Here is a 17,835-nt window from a genome sequence, read left to right as displayed (position 1 = left end):
GGTGTGGTACCTACTTGATCTGCTTTCCTTTCCACAAGAAACCTATGGGCTGGGCGTTATGGACCCCATTTCACAGCCGGGGAGGCTGAGGCTCGGAGAGAGTCAGGGGCTTGCCTGCGGTGCACACTGGGGAGGCGGCAGAGTCAGGATTCGAACCTAAAACTCCGACCCTAAGACTCTTATGCTCCGTCCTGCCTCTTGGTGAGTTCGAACTTGCCTTCCGTCACCCGAGGAGATTAGTGTCAGAAGACATTTGGAATGGCCAGGGGCTCAGGTGTGGGGAGCAGACAGACAGGCAGCACTCAGGGACAAGACAGGAGGCCCAGGAACCTTTGAGCCTGGAGAAGAGGGGTCCCTGGGTCTCCAGGGGGAGGGGGCTGATTTGTGAGTGCGTCCAGGGGGGGAGGCCAGCATCTGGGCAGGGGCAGAGGGAGGTGGGGGAGCCAGTCACAGGGCGTGTCCTGGTGCCTTCCTCTCCGTCCTCCAGGCTGGGCTGTCTGAGGGCTGCCTCCTTCCCCACATGGGTCAAGGCCACGGCCTGGCACAGAGCCTGGCGAGGGGCAGCCCACGCTCACCTAGGGAGGAGCAAGTCACCTGTGGCCCTGGCTGGCGCGTCACTCGGCGATGGCTGCGTACGAGTCACACACCATCACCCCTACACCACCGTGTCTCAACGATCCCACTTCATTTATTACCAAAATATCACAGAGGTCCAGTCATAGTTAACATACAGCGTTTAACACAAACCTGATACCTGTGAAAAGAACTAAGTATTCGGACAATCGAGTCGTTTGGAACCGTAACGCCCCAAACCGTTATCACTCCGTACTCCAAAAATACACTTTTGAGAGCTTTGGAAACTGAATTAAAATGTCTACACAGCTATGAACAATTGTTTAATAAAACTTTTTCATGTTTCCATTACATGTAAATATATCAATTTGGTATCTCTATAAAAACTCTGAAAATGGTGCAAAAGTTTCATTCTCTTTGAGAAAGCCATTGACAAAAAATATTCACACTTCACTAAAATTTTGAAAAATGGTCTTCTTTCAAAGCTTCTTTATTAATCTGAAATCTTCTGGATTATCAAAATCTAGGTTTGCTTTTTCCTCCTAAAACACTAAAGAACATTTATTCACAAGGATAAAAAGGCAAACTCGGGGAGATGGAAAACTGAGAAGGACTTTTTTTTCTTCTGAAAAGCAAAAAAAAAAAAAAGGCAGAAAAAAAAAGGCAAAAAAAAAAAAAAGAAAAAAGGCTAGTTACATAAGCATCCTCCAAAGAACACAATGGGATTCATTTTATTGTTGACTTTTGGACAGCAGTGTCATACTTTATTGAAAACAAACCCATGTAAAAACAAAGTTAAAATGAAAAATGGTACCTGAAAAATAAATTATTTTATATAAAACAAATCAATAACTTAAAACACACTAATATACAAAAGGTCTACCCATCTACTGTACAACATGGGAACCAGCTGGGAAAGTGCCCCCCAGAGCAAATCACTGTAAACGGAACGTTACATGGTAAAGAGGTGGCCCCAACCAACAGACAAGCCTTCTCTCCTGGTGGAAGTGAAACAGTCCTACCGAGTCGCAGCAAACCACCGGTCAGCCTATCTTCGGTCCTCACGGGGACTTACAAGGAGTCATTTATTTATTTATTTAAACTACCAAGCGGAAAACTGAACTCTGTCACCAAAAGGTTGTGGAAAAATACAATCATTAGAAGTCAGAGTCCAATCAAAAGGTGTGGAAATGTGAACCCTGCCGGGGGTCCTACCACTAGCTACCGTAGGACTGTCCATTCTCGATGCCGCTCCACGGAAAGCACGTGGGGCTTCGGGTGGGGGCCGGGCCTGGGAATCTGATGAGCAGCAGGTGTTTTCCTGAGGAGCTGCCTCAGGGCCCAGGAGGTACCACGGATCCTGGGAAGATGGGAAGGATTTCAGTTGGAGGGTTTGGGGGTTATGGGGAAGAGAGGCCCCCAGCAGCTTATTCTCATTCTCTGTGATCCAACCCAGGATGGGTGCGGAAAGCAAGAGAAGTCCGGTCAGGCTGAATCGGATGGGAAATGGGGCAGCTGGGAGACGTGAACTCTGATTTTCAAGGCCAACAGCGAATGGGGTCAGTCCATGGCCCTAGTCTGGAGGCAAACCAGCGATAAGTTATTGCCAGTGAGTGTCTTGGGATTCATCTGTCTGCCTGACCCGGCAGGGCTCCCCTCGAGCTGCCGGCTCCCGAAGGGCCGACTCCCTCAGCAGCGCGGTTCAGACCCTGGGTTTCCAGCACTAACACCAAGTGCAGACTCTCGGAGGTTAAGGCAGCTGCCCTTGGCAAGGGAAAGACTCACTCTTCGGGGGACAAAGAAGGTGAAACCCACCCGGCGCCACCTGCCCGTGGGCTGAGCCCAGCTCCTCCGTTATTCTGGCAAGAGGGTGGTCGTGGTGGCCGGGGGATCACAGTCACAGGACGCGTGACCAGAGGCACAGCCAGTGCAGAAAATCACAGCTTGCCATATCACATCGAAAAGCTAAAAAGAAAGGCAGCGCCACGGGGTAATAAACAATGAATAACTCAACTGGAACCAGGTTCACAAATCTGGAGCTGCTTAGCGAACAACTCTGAGGGGAAGTTACATAGGCCAAAAGAGAATTCAATCGATTCAATCAAAAGAGAATTCTTTGGTATTTATGTACCAAACCAAAGTTTCAATAAATTAACATCATCTACTCTTAACTTTTTCATCAAAATTCCCAAATAAAAGGAGAGCACTCATTTTACGAAATACAAGTAAGATAGATCTATGTAAAAAAAAAAAAAACACAACTTTTTTTTAAACACAGTTTCTTTTGGATTGTAACTTTAAAAAAAAATGGCATCTTCCTTTTGCAAACAGGCCTAGAGAGAAGATGTAATGAACTTTTTGGACACAGGGCCAGCGTCTGGCACTTCCATGGGAGTGACAATTACTTTTCAGGAGTAAAACATGTCAAAGGCAAAATCCTCCCGCACGCTCACAGATTAAAACTCCCGAAGAAGCACATTGGGGTTTTCAGCCAGAAGGATGTTCAAAGAGTGGGGACCACGTAAAACGAGAATTTTACTGAGAAACTTCAGGCAACTCTCAAAGGTCCGTATGCGCTTCACGTTTCCTGTTCGTCTGTGCCAGCACCAGGATAATCAGTGTGGTTCCAATAAAATAGAGGGGAGGAAATCAGCTGCGGTGCTGGCTGTGAGCCCGTCACTTCGCAGTTTAGGCCTCTGACAGAATTCTCGTAGGAAATGGAACACTAGTGCAGGCTGGCAGGATGGTGTGTCAGCGAGGAGACTCAAGGGTCACTCTCAGGACTGGGAAGCTCATCTTCACTGAGATGTTGGCCCGAGGCTAGCACAACCTACACGGCATATTTTTCCAGGAAAACATCCCAGTCCCGGGGTGCAGAGCGCTCTGGGGCACACGCAGCAGGGACCCTCTTTGCATCAAATCTGGGCAAACGGGCCTTGGTTCCAGGAAGAGGCACACAAGCTAGCTTTGACTTAGAATCTGGAAAATTCTGCTGCAGAGAGGAGGCCCTCCATGGCACTCGGCCACTTTATAAGACAAGGCTTCAAGGTATGAACTTGGCCCTTTGTGGGAGAAGAAGAGGGCAACATGGGAAATTCAGGAGGATCACGCAAGCAGCTGGCAGCCCCTCAGTGAAGTATGAGGGAAGCAGTGGGGGCGGGGGGGGACGGGCAGCCTCAAACGGTCCAGGGGTTGCTCAGAACACAGACCCGCTCTGGAGAACGCTGTGCCTACTGCCCAATGTCTTCCACTTAAATAAATAGATAGATAGATAGATAAATAAATAATGTCGCAATTTCATGACATCAATAACTAAAAAGCAGCTTACTGTTACATGTTTTAGTCTCGTGTCAAGGTTAAAAACTGCTGGTACTAAGTTATTGTGTTTTTGATTCTCTTGCACACTGGTTATTTATAAAAATCAGATCACGCTCCTGAGGAGTTGCCCGGAGATCGGGCCCTGCCTATTTACTTCTCAGGCCCTCTCTTAGACTCTCCCTGCCGGCTCCCCATTTAAAAAAAACACCATCCGTGATGGCACAATCCTAACGTCACAGATTTGTAAATGCTTTGTCTTGAGGCAAGTATGTTTGTTTCTTAAGATCTTATAAATCCTCCCTGAATGCTGGGCTGTCTGTACCTTACCTAGCCAAAAAGAAAGAAAAGGTAAAATAAAAAACAAAACAAAATTCGAGCAAAACAAAATCAAATTTAATGGTCTTAAATGCAAAAGTAAAAACAAACGAAAAACACAAAAAAGCAAAAGAAAATTAACAGAACAGAACAACCCAAAATGTCAAGGCAGTTATGAAGAGAACTTTGAAGGTTAATCTTTAAAACTACAAATCAAAGGGTTTTTTTTCTTTTTTTTTCTTTTTTCTTTTTTTTTTTTTGTTAATAGGTAACTGGCAGGAAGTAAGTACTTTTCTGCTGAGTGTTCATAGGAAAGCAAAGTTTCAAAACAAAATCCGACTAAAATAGAAAAAAGCCTAGCGCTCACGAGAAGGGATGCGAGAAATACAATGCTCAAATGTTTCTGTGTCATTAAAAAATAGAGCTATTTTACGCACTGGGGCCATGTTCAATGCTCTTGAAAACTGGAGAGATGATTGTGAACAACAGTATCTGATGTGTGGAGGCACCATGCATGCAATGTGTGGACAGGAATCGGGATGTCAGAGGAGCAACACGTCTTCAGGCGTGCCTGGAGCTGAGATCTGACTCTGGAATATACTGGAGTTTCCCTGAAACTCTTTGGTCCGTTCCCATTGGCGCCTGGGCTTAGGAAACCCACTCGTGTCCTCGGCAGAGCCTGGCCCGGCCTGGTGTGTGGCCCCCCTCCCCGCTTGCGGCCCACGGCAGACGGGCCCGCTGCCACTGCCGGGGCCAATCGGCTGAGTGAGCAGGAGGTGGCAATGGGACCTGCTTGGGAAAGCAATTTCCTGTCAACCAAAGCAGAAATCGCTTAAAATGTTGAAGCGGTTGAGAAACGCACACAAGGCATCTGTCTAACATCTTTAGTTTAAAAACTAAAACTAAAAGGTCATTTCTTTTTGTTTGTTTGTTTCTATCCAGTTTGTGGAGACATCGAATGAAACGCGTGTTAGACAGTCTCAGAAGTTAAAGCATGCTTCAGTTTCACCACCATCCCGAAGGACTGGTTAGTCAATGCAGTCTACTTAGATTTCTGTTTAATATATATTTTAAAGGAAATAACTTAAGAAACTTAAAATTGGTCTAACATTGTGGGATTTCAAACATTTGAACATGTCGGTTGCATCCCAGAGTATAAAAACCTTTTCACTTCTCATTTAGACTAAGACAAACACTTGTGAAAATTGGCGCAAAATGAGTTGTACACTAACAAAAAAGTTTCAACTTCTTCACTCTTAATTATCTATTCCGTACAAAAAAAAAGCATGAGCGAGTTATTTGTGGGACTTGTTGGTTTTGAAGGAAACCTGTAAGATTTTGTCCCCCAGGCGGTAGCCGTTCAGACTTGCTATGGCCATCGCGGCTTCTTCATAGTTTGTCATGGTCACAAAACCAAAGCCTTTGCACTTGTTGGTGTTGAAGTCGCGAATCACTTTCACATTGGTAACTGCACCAAAGGGGCCAAACATCTGCCAGAGGATTCCCTCATCGGCATCTTGACCAAGGTTGTAGATGAAGATGCACCAGCCCGAAGAAGCGTTGCCTGGGACATTGACACCAGAAAGCCCACTCATGTGATCTACACCCATAGGGGAGAACCTAGCAAACAGAGAGCACAGCATTCAGGTCAAGGTCAGTGCGGGCCAGCGAGCTGCACGCAGCCCACGTGAGGCGCTCGGGCTGACACACCCCACTCAGTCAAAATCAGGACTTTTCAACTGAGGAACTCAATATGGGGGCAGAGGGAGGGCAATGGGCTCCCTGCTCTGTAGGGAGTCGACTCTGAGGAGAGACGTTTGCTGCCTGCAGGGGGTCAGGCCTCAGAGTTACGGCCTCTAGTGGCCTCTGACCAGCCGCTCCCTCCACCCCTCCCACCTTGGTGGGGTGGTCCTGTTTAGTCACACCCGTACTTCCCACATTTTAAGTGATGGAAGCTTCTCCACATCCTCCGAGGTGCTGTTACACCCCCAGCTCTCCCTGGAGGAAACCGTTCCTCATCCTGTGTCTGTGTCTGTATGTGTGTTTGCGGGGGTATGGTGGGGGTGGGGGTGGGGAGAGGGCTGAATTTTTTTCTTTCTCTGAATTTCATACCCCATTCCCACCCACATCAGCACCCTCACTCTCCAAGGGTTCACATCCGAGCGGTGCCTACATATAGCACACTCCCTGAAGGGCCACTGCCGGCAGGGCACAGCTCCGGACACCCTTCTGCTGCTGGCTCTTAACAGCCCAGAAGGGCCAGGGCTATGAACTGTAAGTCCACCAAGCTTTACCAAAAATGTGGAGCTCCTTTCTAAAGCACCACTTTTAGTCACATCAGAAATAAGCCTTCTACAAGTCGTGGGCAATAAGGATTAAGGGAGATGACAAGATTGTTACTGAAGCCACGTGGCCCTTGAGATGTTTCACAAGCTCAAAAGTAACTGTTGGAGGATCAATTTAAGAATATTTGAGCACGATACAGCATCTCTGAAGCCACACAATGCAACTGGCGAAGTATTATCTGCTCCAAAATAAAATCAGGTTCGAGTTGTGGGTCTGATCCAGGGGTGAGTGGGGGTGCCTTCAAGTGTCACTAAACAGATTCACGCACTCAGCACACATGGGAGAAGAGTGGCCAGCCCTCGAGGTGCAGACCACTGACACAACGGTGATCGCTGATGCAGGTACAGAAGAATCAAGGCACACTGTGGGCCATGGTTTTGAATTTGCGAGAATAATTTTAAACAGCCCGTACCAAATGTCTGAATTGGTTAGATGACTCAGGAGGCTTGTTAGTGGTGAGACCACAGCATCACTGAAATGGGGGTGGGAAAAGGCACCCAAGTATCTGTATGAGCTGCTTCTCAGTGAGAAATGGAAAGACATTCTGACTTTTAGAAGGACCTCCTTTTCTCCAAGTTTTGTAGGACACGGCGGACCCGTTATCACAGTTAACTACATCTTGAGATAGATGTTATACTGAAAATAATCGGAGGTAATAGTTTACTGTCTTTTATTGACATGATTCTCATTCATTCTTGTGAGTTTTCTCCTGCTAGTTGGAGCTGATCTGTTTCATCTCAACTGTCATGAAACCCACCCCCATTCTTTCCTCTGATGGTACAAGAGGAGAACTGACTCTTCCTTGACTTGGGGACTTTTCCCAACGTGATAAGAACGGACTGCAAACCCTCTCCTCTTCTGGGTCTTCTTTCTTCTCCTTCTTATCTTAGTTGGCCTTCTGGTGGCGAACCTTCCCGCCCGCCCCTTCCTTCCGTCCATCTCTGGAGGTCACGGTCCCTCTCCTGCCTGGCCCCTTCTGCACCTCCCATTTCTCCTTTCTCTTCTCCTCCAAGCTTCCTGGTCTTCCAGAGTTTCTGGGTAACTCACTGAACTTGGCTATCTATACATCCCACCCGATCACCAGTGAGGCCGACCGTGCTGACGTTCAAAACTGGATTTAGCTCACTTCTGTCCAAAGACGCTTCCCCTGCTTTGCCTTTAAACCAGAAGAGCCAACGAAGGAAGGCCAGCTTTGGAACCTGAGCTGAGTTGAGAACACTGGATTACTGGACTGTGAAAATAAGACCTTGAAAAACAGCATCTGTGGAAATGAGCGGGGTGTTACCCAACCTCACTGCTTAAAACAAAGACGGGAACCCTGAAAAGTCGCAGAGAGAAATCCTTAACATACCTGAGACTAGCCCTCATGCCACTTCTCAAAACTGGGAGAAGTGGGATCTCAGCTGTTCGTGAGGCAGTAACACACCTGATTTCAGAGTCCAAGTTACTGACTCTGCTTGTCTCTGTTCTGCTAGATCCTGGCGACTAGAATCATTTTATATGGAAAGACTAAGGAAGGTGGGAAAACAGTTCACCTCTAGGATGCGGCTTTTAAACAGAAGGCATATAATAATATTTCGACACCAAATGACTCCACAAGGTAGATGTATGAGAAAGGTTTGCCTTAGGACTGCTGATCAAATGTCTAAAACCTGTTTAAAACTCTGGAAGAACGGCTCTTGCCTAAGCACCCCTAAAGCTGCATCTTTTCTCTCCCAAATACGGGATGATCTTTTAAACTCATAGGTCTACTCACATATCACTAGAAACTGTGGGCTGCAGCGCTATGCACTCACTCTCCTGGGAGCTGGTTGGAGCTGCACTACCCTTTTCATTCTAGTTAAAGACAACACTTGGATGGAAATAAACAGCTTCCATACAGATACCTTTCTGATGCAGGTGGGGGACATGGAGACATGAAATGGCCGTGAGCGCGACTTTCTGATGTGATCAGCCCAGAGGTTTCCACTGCACATAGTCACCCAACCAGCAGGGCTCCGCGCAGCCAGAAGGGGCCCGAGTGGCCGTGGTGGGAAGAGCGCGTCCTCCTGACCCACCTGAATCTCTGCGCCTGGTGATGAACGGGGCCTCCGAACCGCCTAGCTGGCGAGTGGTACAGCTGGGAGAGCAGCGCCACGTTTTTGTTCTGGTTGGGATTGGCTGCAAACTTCACTGTAATGGGCTCGGAGGAACCTGGGGGTTTATGACCATTGAAACTGGTAATTGCCTCTTCTGCTTCCGACCGTTTGTCAAACCGGATAAACGCAACCCCTCTGGACAAACCTTTTTAACAAACCAACAAAAATGGAGTTAGGGGAAAAACTGCAAGGATTTTTAAAACTGAAAAGCAAAAGTCAAGTCAGTCAGGCTACTGTGGTTCAAAACTGGATGCTTGGTTAATGAGATAAACAAAAATTAAACCTAAATATGGAAACATGAACAAATTAAAAAAAACAAACAATAACTAATAAAAGATTAAGGTTTCAGACTTTCTTCTGAGTTGAAGCAACGACTCCACAGCCTCAGTGCCAAAAGATACTTTGGTGAAAGGAGTCTCAAATAAGACACCCCAGACCTCTTTCTTAAAAGAAGCCACATTAGAAGAGATTATGTCCTCCATCACCATTGCGATGCCAGGTGCCCACCGCAGTGTGGGTGCACGGTGTGCTGAGGGGTAGGTGGGTGACAAGGAATTGTCCCTGGGCTCCGGGAGCTCCCTCCCATGGCCTTCCCGGCCATCTGGCCACATACCCCAGCTGGGCCTTTGCAGCATGTCGCCTCCTGGGCCGGCCTGACCGAATCCCTGTTTGCTCGGTGCCTGGCTCAGCCTCCTGCATCCCTCAAGGGCGTAGAATCCTAGTAACCAAGCTGAACCCTGATGACTCTTTCCTGCCACCAACACCTCACTCACCTCTTGGATACTCCACTGTAAGGTCCCTGGACCTCCTGTGGGCCGCAAATTGCCCTCAGAATCAAGTGAGGCCACGCATTCTTTTCCCAGAAAACTGCCGACAATGGTGCTGACTCACCCACCCACAGACTCCCCAGCAGCTGAAGAGTCCCCGTCTTGCGCCCGTTCACCGCCGCCTCAAGCTGCCTTGGGAGAACACCTTCTCTTGCCACGTGGACTGAGCCACCAAAGGCAAGTCCTGGGCCTGCTGTAACCCCACCCTCAACAGAGCAAGGACATGGCCCGGGGCCAGGCTACCCGAGTCCCAGGCCCAACTGCTGAAGGCAGGGTCAGCGTAGTCTGGCACAAGTGTGGGACCTGAACAAACCAGATGGGAGGGGCTCAGTCACCCTCTAGCCCCTTGAAGAACTCGAGGAATGGAGTGGGCTGAGGTGAGGGAACGTGGAGCCACGGAAGAGAACTGGCTCCTTCTCCTGGGGAGAAGAAACAGGGGTCAAGAGTGAAGGTCGAAGTGTACTGGTGACGGCCAGGGCCAGCCTGGGGGTGACGGGCCTGGGCTGGAGGCACCGTGTGCCCTGGTAGGGGAGGCTGAGGCAGACAGCCGTAAGACACAATTTCTCCTCTAGACAAAGGCCTTTAGCATGTGGTGAGTGACGACCATTAGAGCAGAAGAGCCCAGGGCCTCGGGCCACCGGCTAAGTGAGCGTGAGGAACGTCCCCCAGTCAGCTCCCACATCCCGGCACCTTTCCTCGCCATCTCCCGCAGGGTCCCACCCATCGTCCCCACGATGGGCAACAAGGTGTGGGTATCCCCAGCTGGCCCCAAGGCCGCGGAGGGGCCTGGGAGATTCGGGCACACCAGGCTGGTGCGGAGATGACAAGTGTCACTGCAAGGCGCGGTCGTCCCCTTGGGGCCTAGAATCCCAAGCTCTGTCCTGACTTGGATGCAACACCGTGGGCCCCCTGTGAACAAGCAGACAGTAGTCAGGGGCCCTCGGGCAGGGGCTCTTTCTTTACAACAGGAGCGTCCTGTGGATGCCCTCCGCCAAGTCCTAAAGCACACACCCCAACTCTCCAACTGGGAAACTCTCCCTTCTTGGGCGCCCCCAGCACAGCGGCTCCTCATGGCCTCAGGGCTGCCCCTGCATTGGTTCCATCACTATTTAAGTATAAATTTAAAATTGACACAGCCAGAGATGCTCACTGAATTAGTGAGATCAGACCCAGCAATTCACACGTGTGCCAGGAAAATTCTAGAGCCTGAGCCCACTTTAAAATTTCGGTTCAGAAGGAACACCTGAAAACATGTACTTGGCATACACTGTTTTTATTTACGCTTAAACGTCACGAACGACAGCTTAGACAGATGGGAACCCGAACGAAATCTAACTGCAGGCAAATCCCACTGGAAGCTGTGGTTGGCTGGCTGCTACAGAAAGCTGTCTGCAGGATACGGTTCCACTCTATTTATAAAGATCTTGCAATCAAGCAGACAGAGTGTGTACGCGCAAGTGTGGTTTCCCTGTTTGGTTTTGCAAAATGACTATCAAATGAAAACTGCCCGAGTAAAATGAAGAAAACCTGAGAAAGAGAGAGAATGTTACTTAAACTGAGGGAATATAAACTCACTCAATGATTGGATGAATGTACACTTTTTGAAGATGACTGGATTTTTTTTTCCTATAGCGTTTTTAGGATTAAGAGCAGAGACCAATAAATGGTACGATCTCCAGATGAGTCAACTATGAAGTTCACAATTAAAATGTATAAAGAAGCAAAGACATTCTCTGAAAAAGTTCTGTCAGCTCAGGAGACTAAGGTTTTTTAAGAGAGCTTCTGTTTCTTTAAAAAGCACGTCATACGAAGGAGACTTGACACACAAACTTGCTTGCCCCGCTATTCTCTGCCCCAGCCGCCGGGGCTCCATGGGGTCCCAGCAGAGGAGCCCTGCATGGTGGCCTCCTCCGGAGCAGAGGGAAGGAAGGGGAGCCCACAGTCCCGGGGGCTCACCTTTCTACTCTCCAATTCGACACGCAGCCTAGGGGAGGGCTGTGGAGAGGGAGGAGCCCCGGGGGCTCCCTCGCGGCTTCCATCCCCCCGCCCTCTCGCAAAGCTCCTGAACACAGACAGAGGTGTGGGGTAGGGACCCTGTCCTCTCGCCTAAGTGGCAGAAGCCGGTGGGGAGGCCTGAGGGCACAACCCTGAGGTGCCCCCAAACTCTAGGAGACACCAGCTTTGCAGAGGGAAAGGAGGCAAAGTCCCAGCAAAGGGGTGAGGGAACTGTCTGCAGGAGAGACCTCCCTCAGGATGATGCAGACAAAAGCTACGTGGCAGGGGGTGCGTTCTCGAGGTGGGTGGACTCCAACTTGAGAGCTGGGCCCTGCTCAGCGGTGCTGGGCTGGACAGAGACGAGCAGAGGCACAGCAGTCCGTACAGGATCAGGAAAAGCAGGGCCACGGAGGCAGAATACGGGCCAGCACCGTCATCCCTGCCAGGTCTCCAGGTGGCCCACTCAGGCACTTCTGTGCAGGTGGGGCTGGGGATAAATACATGTGCTGACCAGCCGACGGGATCACTCTCTCAACTGGCATTTGAAGATAAGTAAGGGGAACTTTAGGGACCACGGGAAGCTCTTCTGGCACAGAACAGGGGTTTACACCAAGTACACGGCATCTTTACCTCATGCCCATCCCCCGGCCTAGAGCCGAGGGGCAGAAAGAAGGAGGCCGGGTGGGTGGAGTCTATGTCCCTCCAGCAGAGCCTGTGGTCCAGAAGCCCCTTCTCCTCCTCAGGCCCCTGGGAGACTCGAGCTGTCCACTCGTCTCCAGGCCGGGCCCCAGCCCAGGACTGCAGCCTGGGCAGCAGGTAGGGCCAGCCCATGCCAAAACGAGCTTCCACAGCTGGGACAGGACAAGGGAGTGCAGGTGACAAGACTGTGGGCCCCAGAGCACACAGCTTAGGGGGGATGTGGGAAAACACGCATGCACCTCCACCCCCATCTGTCATGGGCCAGGATACCCTGCCCACCTGCTCTCTGTGTGGCCCTGCAGCCTCCCGGGGGAGGTCACCTCAGAGCCACGACTGCTCTGGCCCGACCACCCAGTGTGTGTCTGACTACCTCAGCCAAGGGGGTGGTGAACACGCTCTGTGCTGGAAGAACATAAAAACCAACCGCAGACAATTCCACTGGCTTCGCTGAGCTCCCTGAGCAGTAAGCTTTTTTGCTAGTTGGTCAGTAAATTCCCACTCCTGCTGAGAACAGAGATGAAGGGACCTAAAGCAGGGCGGCCTGAGTTCGCTGCTCCCCAGACGGAGCCACACACAGGGCTGGGCGGGGCCGGCCCGACCCCAGTGGGGCAGGTGGCCGCAGTGAGGGGCTGCTTCCGGGGTACGCAGGGCTCAGCTTGGCGGTGCCTTACTGCTTTATGCAAAGCCCATCGCCCAAGCTGCTCGTGTCCTGAACTGAGACGACCCGAGAGTGGCTGGCAAAGTGGCCAGCACTGCCTGAGAGGGGAAGTCACTGCCTTTGAGCTCTGAGCTTTGAATGTGCTACCCAAGGTGGGAGCGGCATCCAAGTCATGAAGACTGAAGAAGAGCTCCTCAGAAACAGTCACCCTTGGAGCTCTGGGGTAATGAAAGGTGGGGACTCTGGACCTCAGCTAAAGACTGTCTCACGCAGCACACCACTGCCTGCAGGAAGAACGGCAATATTCGTAGTCCAGGCTAGGACGTGTGGGTGCCTGTAGAAAGTGCCAGAATCTCTTGGTGTTTTCACCGTAACAGGCTTTTATGTCAGGGCTGCTTTTATGCCACTTAACCTCCCCAGCCTCATTAAACAAAAGCCAACGTCTTCTCATTTTGATTCTGTCCTCATTGGTGGAATAACTAATGACAGCGATCTGTCTTCCCTAGGAGACCCAGCCCCTGCCTGGAGGAAAACCTCGCCGTATCCTGGGCCACCCGCCGTACCTGTGGTCTGATCCACGAGGACCCGGGAGTTGATGATCCGCCCGAACCGAGAGAACATGTCCTCCACATCCTTCTGGGTCATGTTCCTCGGAAGTCCGCTGATGTACAAGTTGGCATCTTTGATGACCTCTGAGCTCGGGCGAGCGTACGACACCTTGAAAACAAAACCACTCACTGGCATTAGGGCAGATGTGTGGCCAAAGCATCGAGGGAGGGTGTTAAATTTTCAGGTGAGAAAAAGCCAACCCTATGGAAGGCGGTCACCTGCAGCAGCCCGTGCTGGCAGCTCCCCATGGGCCAGGCAAGGGCCCTCACACACCCTGATGACAAGACATTATCCTTGTTTCACAGTCGAGAGTCTGAGGGTCCATGGCTGTTCGGGGGCAGGGCAGGGAGCCAACCCCGGCTGCCTGTGCTCCTACCGTGGCCTCAGGCCTCTCTGGACAATGAGCAGGGCTGGAAAGGGGACCTGGTCCTGCCTGTGAGGAGCCCAGGGGACAGCGGGCTGGGTGCTCTGGGACTGTGACACCCACCTGACAACAGGCAAGCTCGCCATGGGAGCCCAGTGGGGCCCGAGTGCTGGGGGGTACACACATATTAAATGACCCCATGCTTTTTAGGCTTATGTTCTGCAAAGCTGAAGAAAGGCTAAAAGGAGCTTGTGCAGTGGTTTACATAAAAGGGTGCATGCGTGTGGGGCTGGTAGCAAGGAGAGGGTCTCTGGCGCTCTCCCAGGTTGGGGCGACAGCTGGGTGGACCCTGCCAGCCAAGGGGGCAGCACAAGGGCAAGACGACAGGTGTGTTCTCACCACAACACTCAGGCCTGCCAGGAAGGGCAAGGGTGTAACTCTACATGCTAAGACCACACACTCACATACACACACCCACCCCTTCATTCATGTGCTCGTTGACTCGCAAACATTTGAGGTGCACCTGGGACATTCCAGAAAAGGAGAAGACAGACGCCACCTTTGCCTGCAAAGCAGAATGCAGTCTAGCGGGAGAGACGGCAGATGGAAGGAGAAACAGCGTGGCGTAGTCAGAGCCCAGCTCCACCCGAAGAGGAGCTGGGCTCATGGAGGTGAGTGTCAGAGGAGAGCGGAATAGAAATGATGCTGATCGGAAGGATGCCCCAGGGCACCGGGTCCCGTCAGGGGCTGGTGGCCTCCACAGAGCAGTACTGTACAAGCTGACATTCCCTGAAAGCTTCCCTGCACTGCAGCCAGGCCTAAGGCACTCTGGGGACACTTTGGGGCCACCCGATGGTTTGTTCACGACCTGGGGCAGAGGCAGCACTGTCCCCAAGAGGCCACCTTGGCCCCTGGGGCCTCCCCAGGGCCTCCCAGGGGGGCGTGGTCACGCTCCTTGACTACCAGGAAGGACGTTTGCCCCACTTCTGGGCCTCCACTTTCCGGATCTACGTCAACCAGCCCCACAGAACACCCCACTCAGACTCCTGCCAGAGGGGGTCACTCCAACCGTCTGCTGTCCAATTTTATCAAATGCCCCAACGAGGGGCGTCCGATTTCAGGCAGGACAGCTGAAGGAGGGAGGCAGGCCTGCCGGGACTCAGGCTAGTCTGTGCTTTCCCAGGATCAGGCTGGGCCAGTAGGGAGCTGCCTCCCACGACCATCCTGTCTCGTCCCTTGCAGATCTGTCCAGAACAGGTTGCATTTGGGGTCTGCCCTTGGCTTTTGGTGAAGGTCACCGTGGGAAAGAACATTCCCAGATTAGCACCGTGGGAGTGGTGTAGAGGCTGGCACTGACTGTAGTTACAACTGTCCCCTGATAAAGCCCCAGAGAGGCAATACTTTCAAAGCCAACTGCGCTTCAATTCTTTTCAGCACAGGTGTCTCCAAGGACGTTGATGGTCACTGCAGCTTTCCTTTGCTCTTCAGCCACTGTCAAGCTCAGAGTCAAATCAGAATCCAAGAAGACTGCACTAGAGAACCCTCTCGTGGCAGGTGTGTGATGACGCAGCAGGTGTGCCTGGCCCCGCTCTGAGACACTAGGCCCAGAACCCTCTTTTCTAAGTTCCTGGCACCACCTGCTCCTCTGCCTCAATCTGGTCTACTGCCCTATTCTTTTTTTTTTTTTTTTTTCAGTATGTGGGCCTCTCACTGCTGTGGCCTCTCCCATTGCGGAGCACAGGCTCCAGACGCGCAGGCTCAGCCGCCATGGCCCATGGGCCTAGCCGCTCCGCGGGATGTGAGATCCTCCCGGACCGGGGCAAGAACTCGTGTCCCCTGCGTCGGCAGGCGGACTCTCAACCACTGCGCCACCAGGGAAGCCCTACTGTCCTATTCTTAGGAAACATTCCTGTGAGAGGTTTTTGAAGAACAAGGAATTTTTGAATTACGTTCCCCCACAAATTCACATGTTGGAGTCCTAACCCTCAGTACCTCAAAATGTGACCTCATTTGAAACAGGATCATTATAGATGCGATTAGTGAAGATGAGGCCAAAGCGGAATAAGATGGCCCCAAATCAATGACTGAGGTCCTTATAAAAAGGGGAAGTTTGGACACAGACATGCACTCAGGGAGAACCCCGTGTGAAGATGAAGGCAGAGACTGGGGTGATGCTTCTATAAGCCGAGGATTGCCCAAGATTCAGTGACCACCAGGTGCCAGAAGAGGGGCACGAAACAGATCCCCCTTCACAGCCCACAGCCCTCCGAAGGCACGCAACCTGCCAACACCTGGATCTTGGACTTCCAGCCCTCAGAACTCGGTGTGAGGAACTGGAAGATGCAAAGGCTCAACAGGACGATCTCATTCCAGTGGCTTCGGGTCGAGGGACACAACTCTGGTGACTCTGGCAGGCATGTGTCTCAGGAATGAGGGCTGACTCGCCAGTCTGCAGGTGAGGGGCAGTGGGCACAGTGCTGAGAGGCTGCTGCAGGAAGCCGGGTCAGGGTCCTGCGTGGGGCGGGGGTAGGAGGCATATTCTACAGGAGGGCTCGGCAGGGACCGATGGTCGGGAAAACCCAAGGTTGGTCCAGGGGTAGGCAGAGCCTGAAGACAGACACTTGGGGTGGGGAGGAGGTGGGGCTCCGGGCTGAGAGAAGGAGGGCGTGGTTAGCAGTGGCAGGTTGAGAGGAGCGTGAAGGTTGGAGAAGCCACCCTGAGGCCTGGAGGACTCGCTGACTTGTCCCAGGAAGCCACCACACAGCCCTTGAACTGGGAATGACGCTGATGACGGTCTGCCCAAGGCCCTCCCAGCTGGTGCTGCATGGCTCCCTCACTCTCCTCAAGTCATCATGAACCACCCCCCCAGGACACGGCACCCCTGGGACGCCTACCTCTGCCACACCTGGCTTTCATTGTTTTGTTTATCGTTTGTGCGCACGCACGCGTGCACACACACACAGGCCCAGCCCCACAAGGGTATGGAATTTGTTTTGTTCACTGCGTGGCATATAGTAGGCACTCATAAACATTTGCCAAATGAATGCTGAATGACTGGTGGGAGAAGGATTACACCAGTGATGGAGCAGGAATGGAAGCCTGGGCAGGAGGCGGGAGGGACGATGCTGCTGCTGCCGCTGCCACCACCACAGCAACAACCGGGCGCGAGCAGGAGGGCAGGGCAGGCCCAACACCCGCTCAGCATGAGGTCGGGAGCTGCAAGAGGACGGGAGCACCTTGGCCAGTAGAAGAGACCGGTGGGGAGGCCTTCGGAGGAGGCTGCTGTGAGCCAACATACGAGGGACACCGGGGGCCAGGGAGAGGGATGTCCCAGCCTAAGTCCTTCACGGAGACCCTCCCGTTGCTGGTGGGGCTGAGGAGGACATGAGCCAGAGGCACAAGGCCTGGGATGGTCACCACCCGACACATCTGACACGCAACGCCTCTCTTCTGAGCAGACAGGAGGCCCCCCAGATGCCCTGGAAAAGCGGCAGGCCTCTAAGGCGCAACTGTGCTAATGGTGCGGTGACGGTGATGTGAAGTAAGGGTTGGGGGGGGTCTCTCACCCAGGCCAGGGCTCAGCACAGACCTCTGTGCAGCCAGGAATGAACGAGATGGTGATTGCAGCTCCTTACCTTAATGGTTTTTGACTGGAGCCGCAGGCCGTTCAGCGTGTTTATCGCTCTCTCTGCATCCTTTGCAGTCACGTAGTTCACAAAGCCGTAGCCCAAGCTGTGTCCTGTGTGGGAGAACACAGGGACATGGGTGAGCCACTGAGAGCCAGTGGGTGAGCAAGACAGAGAGATGGGGAGGATGAACAGGACTATGTCCGGCTGGGCTCAAAAGGACAAGAGCAGAGAGAAGACCGAGAGAGAACGCTAAGAGCCAAGGCCTCTGGGAAGGTGGGAGTTAGAGATCAATGGTTACAATCTATATTGATGGTTTATTTGTTACACTCCCTTGGCCAACCTGTACATTTTCTGCAAGGAACAA

At 51.8% G+C, this 17,835-nt stretch overlaps 1 protein-coding gene across 2 annotated transcripts in view; it reads right to left on the bottom strand.

Moving 5' to 3' along the window:
• Positions 1–684: 684 nt before the first annotated feature.
• The window catches only part of ELAVL1 (ELAV like RNA binding protein 1), a 38,563-nt gene continuing 21,412 nt past the window's right edge, over positions 685–17,835 (bottom strand). Inside the window, exons 3-6 of one of the 2 annotated variants that reach the window (XM_079916579.1) lie at positions 17,478–17,581; positions 13,433–13,586; positions 8,610–8,835; positions 685–5,826 (exon numbers count right to left, since the gene is read on the bottom strand). In XM_079916579.1, coding sequence (XP_079772705.1) covers positions 5,502–5,826; positions 8,610–8,835; positions 13,433–13,586; positions 17,478–17,581 — 809 coding nt within the window. In that variant the 3' untranslated portion in view covers positions 685–5,501. The remainder of the gene's footprint in view (positions 5,827–8,609; positions 8,836–13,432; positions 13,587–17,477; positions 17,582–17,835) is intronic. The other variant, XM_079916580.1, reaches the window with a different exon arrangement.

This window comes from Stenella coeruleoalba, assembly GCF_951394435.1.
Source record: "Stenella coeruleoalba genome assembly, chromosome: 3".
NCBI lineage: Eukaryota > Metazoa > Chordata > Mammalia > Artiodactyla > Delphinidae > Stenella > Stenella coeruleoalba.
The sequence above is the reverse complement of the archived record's forward strand: the minus strand, read 5'-3'. Positions and strand labels throughout refer to the sequence as shown.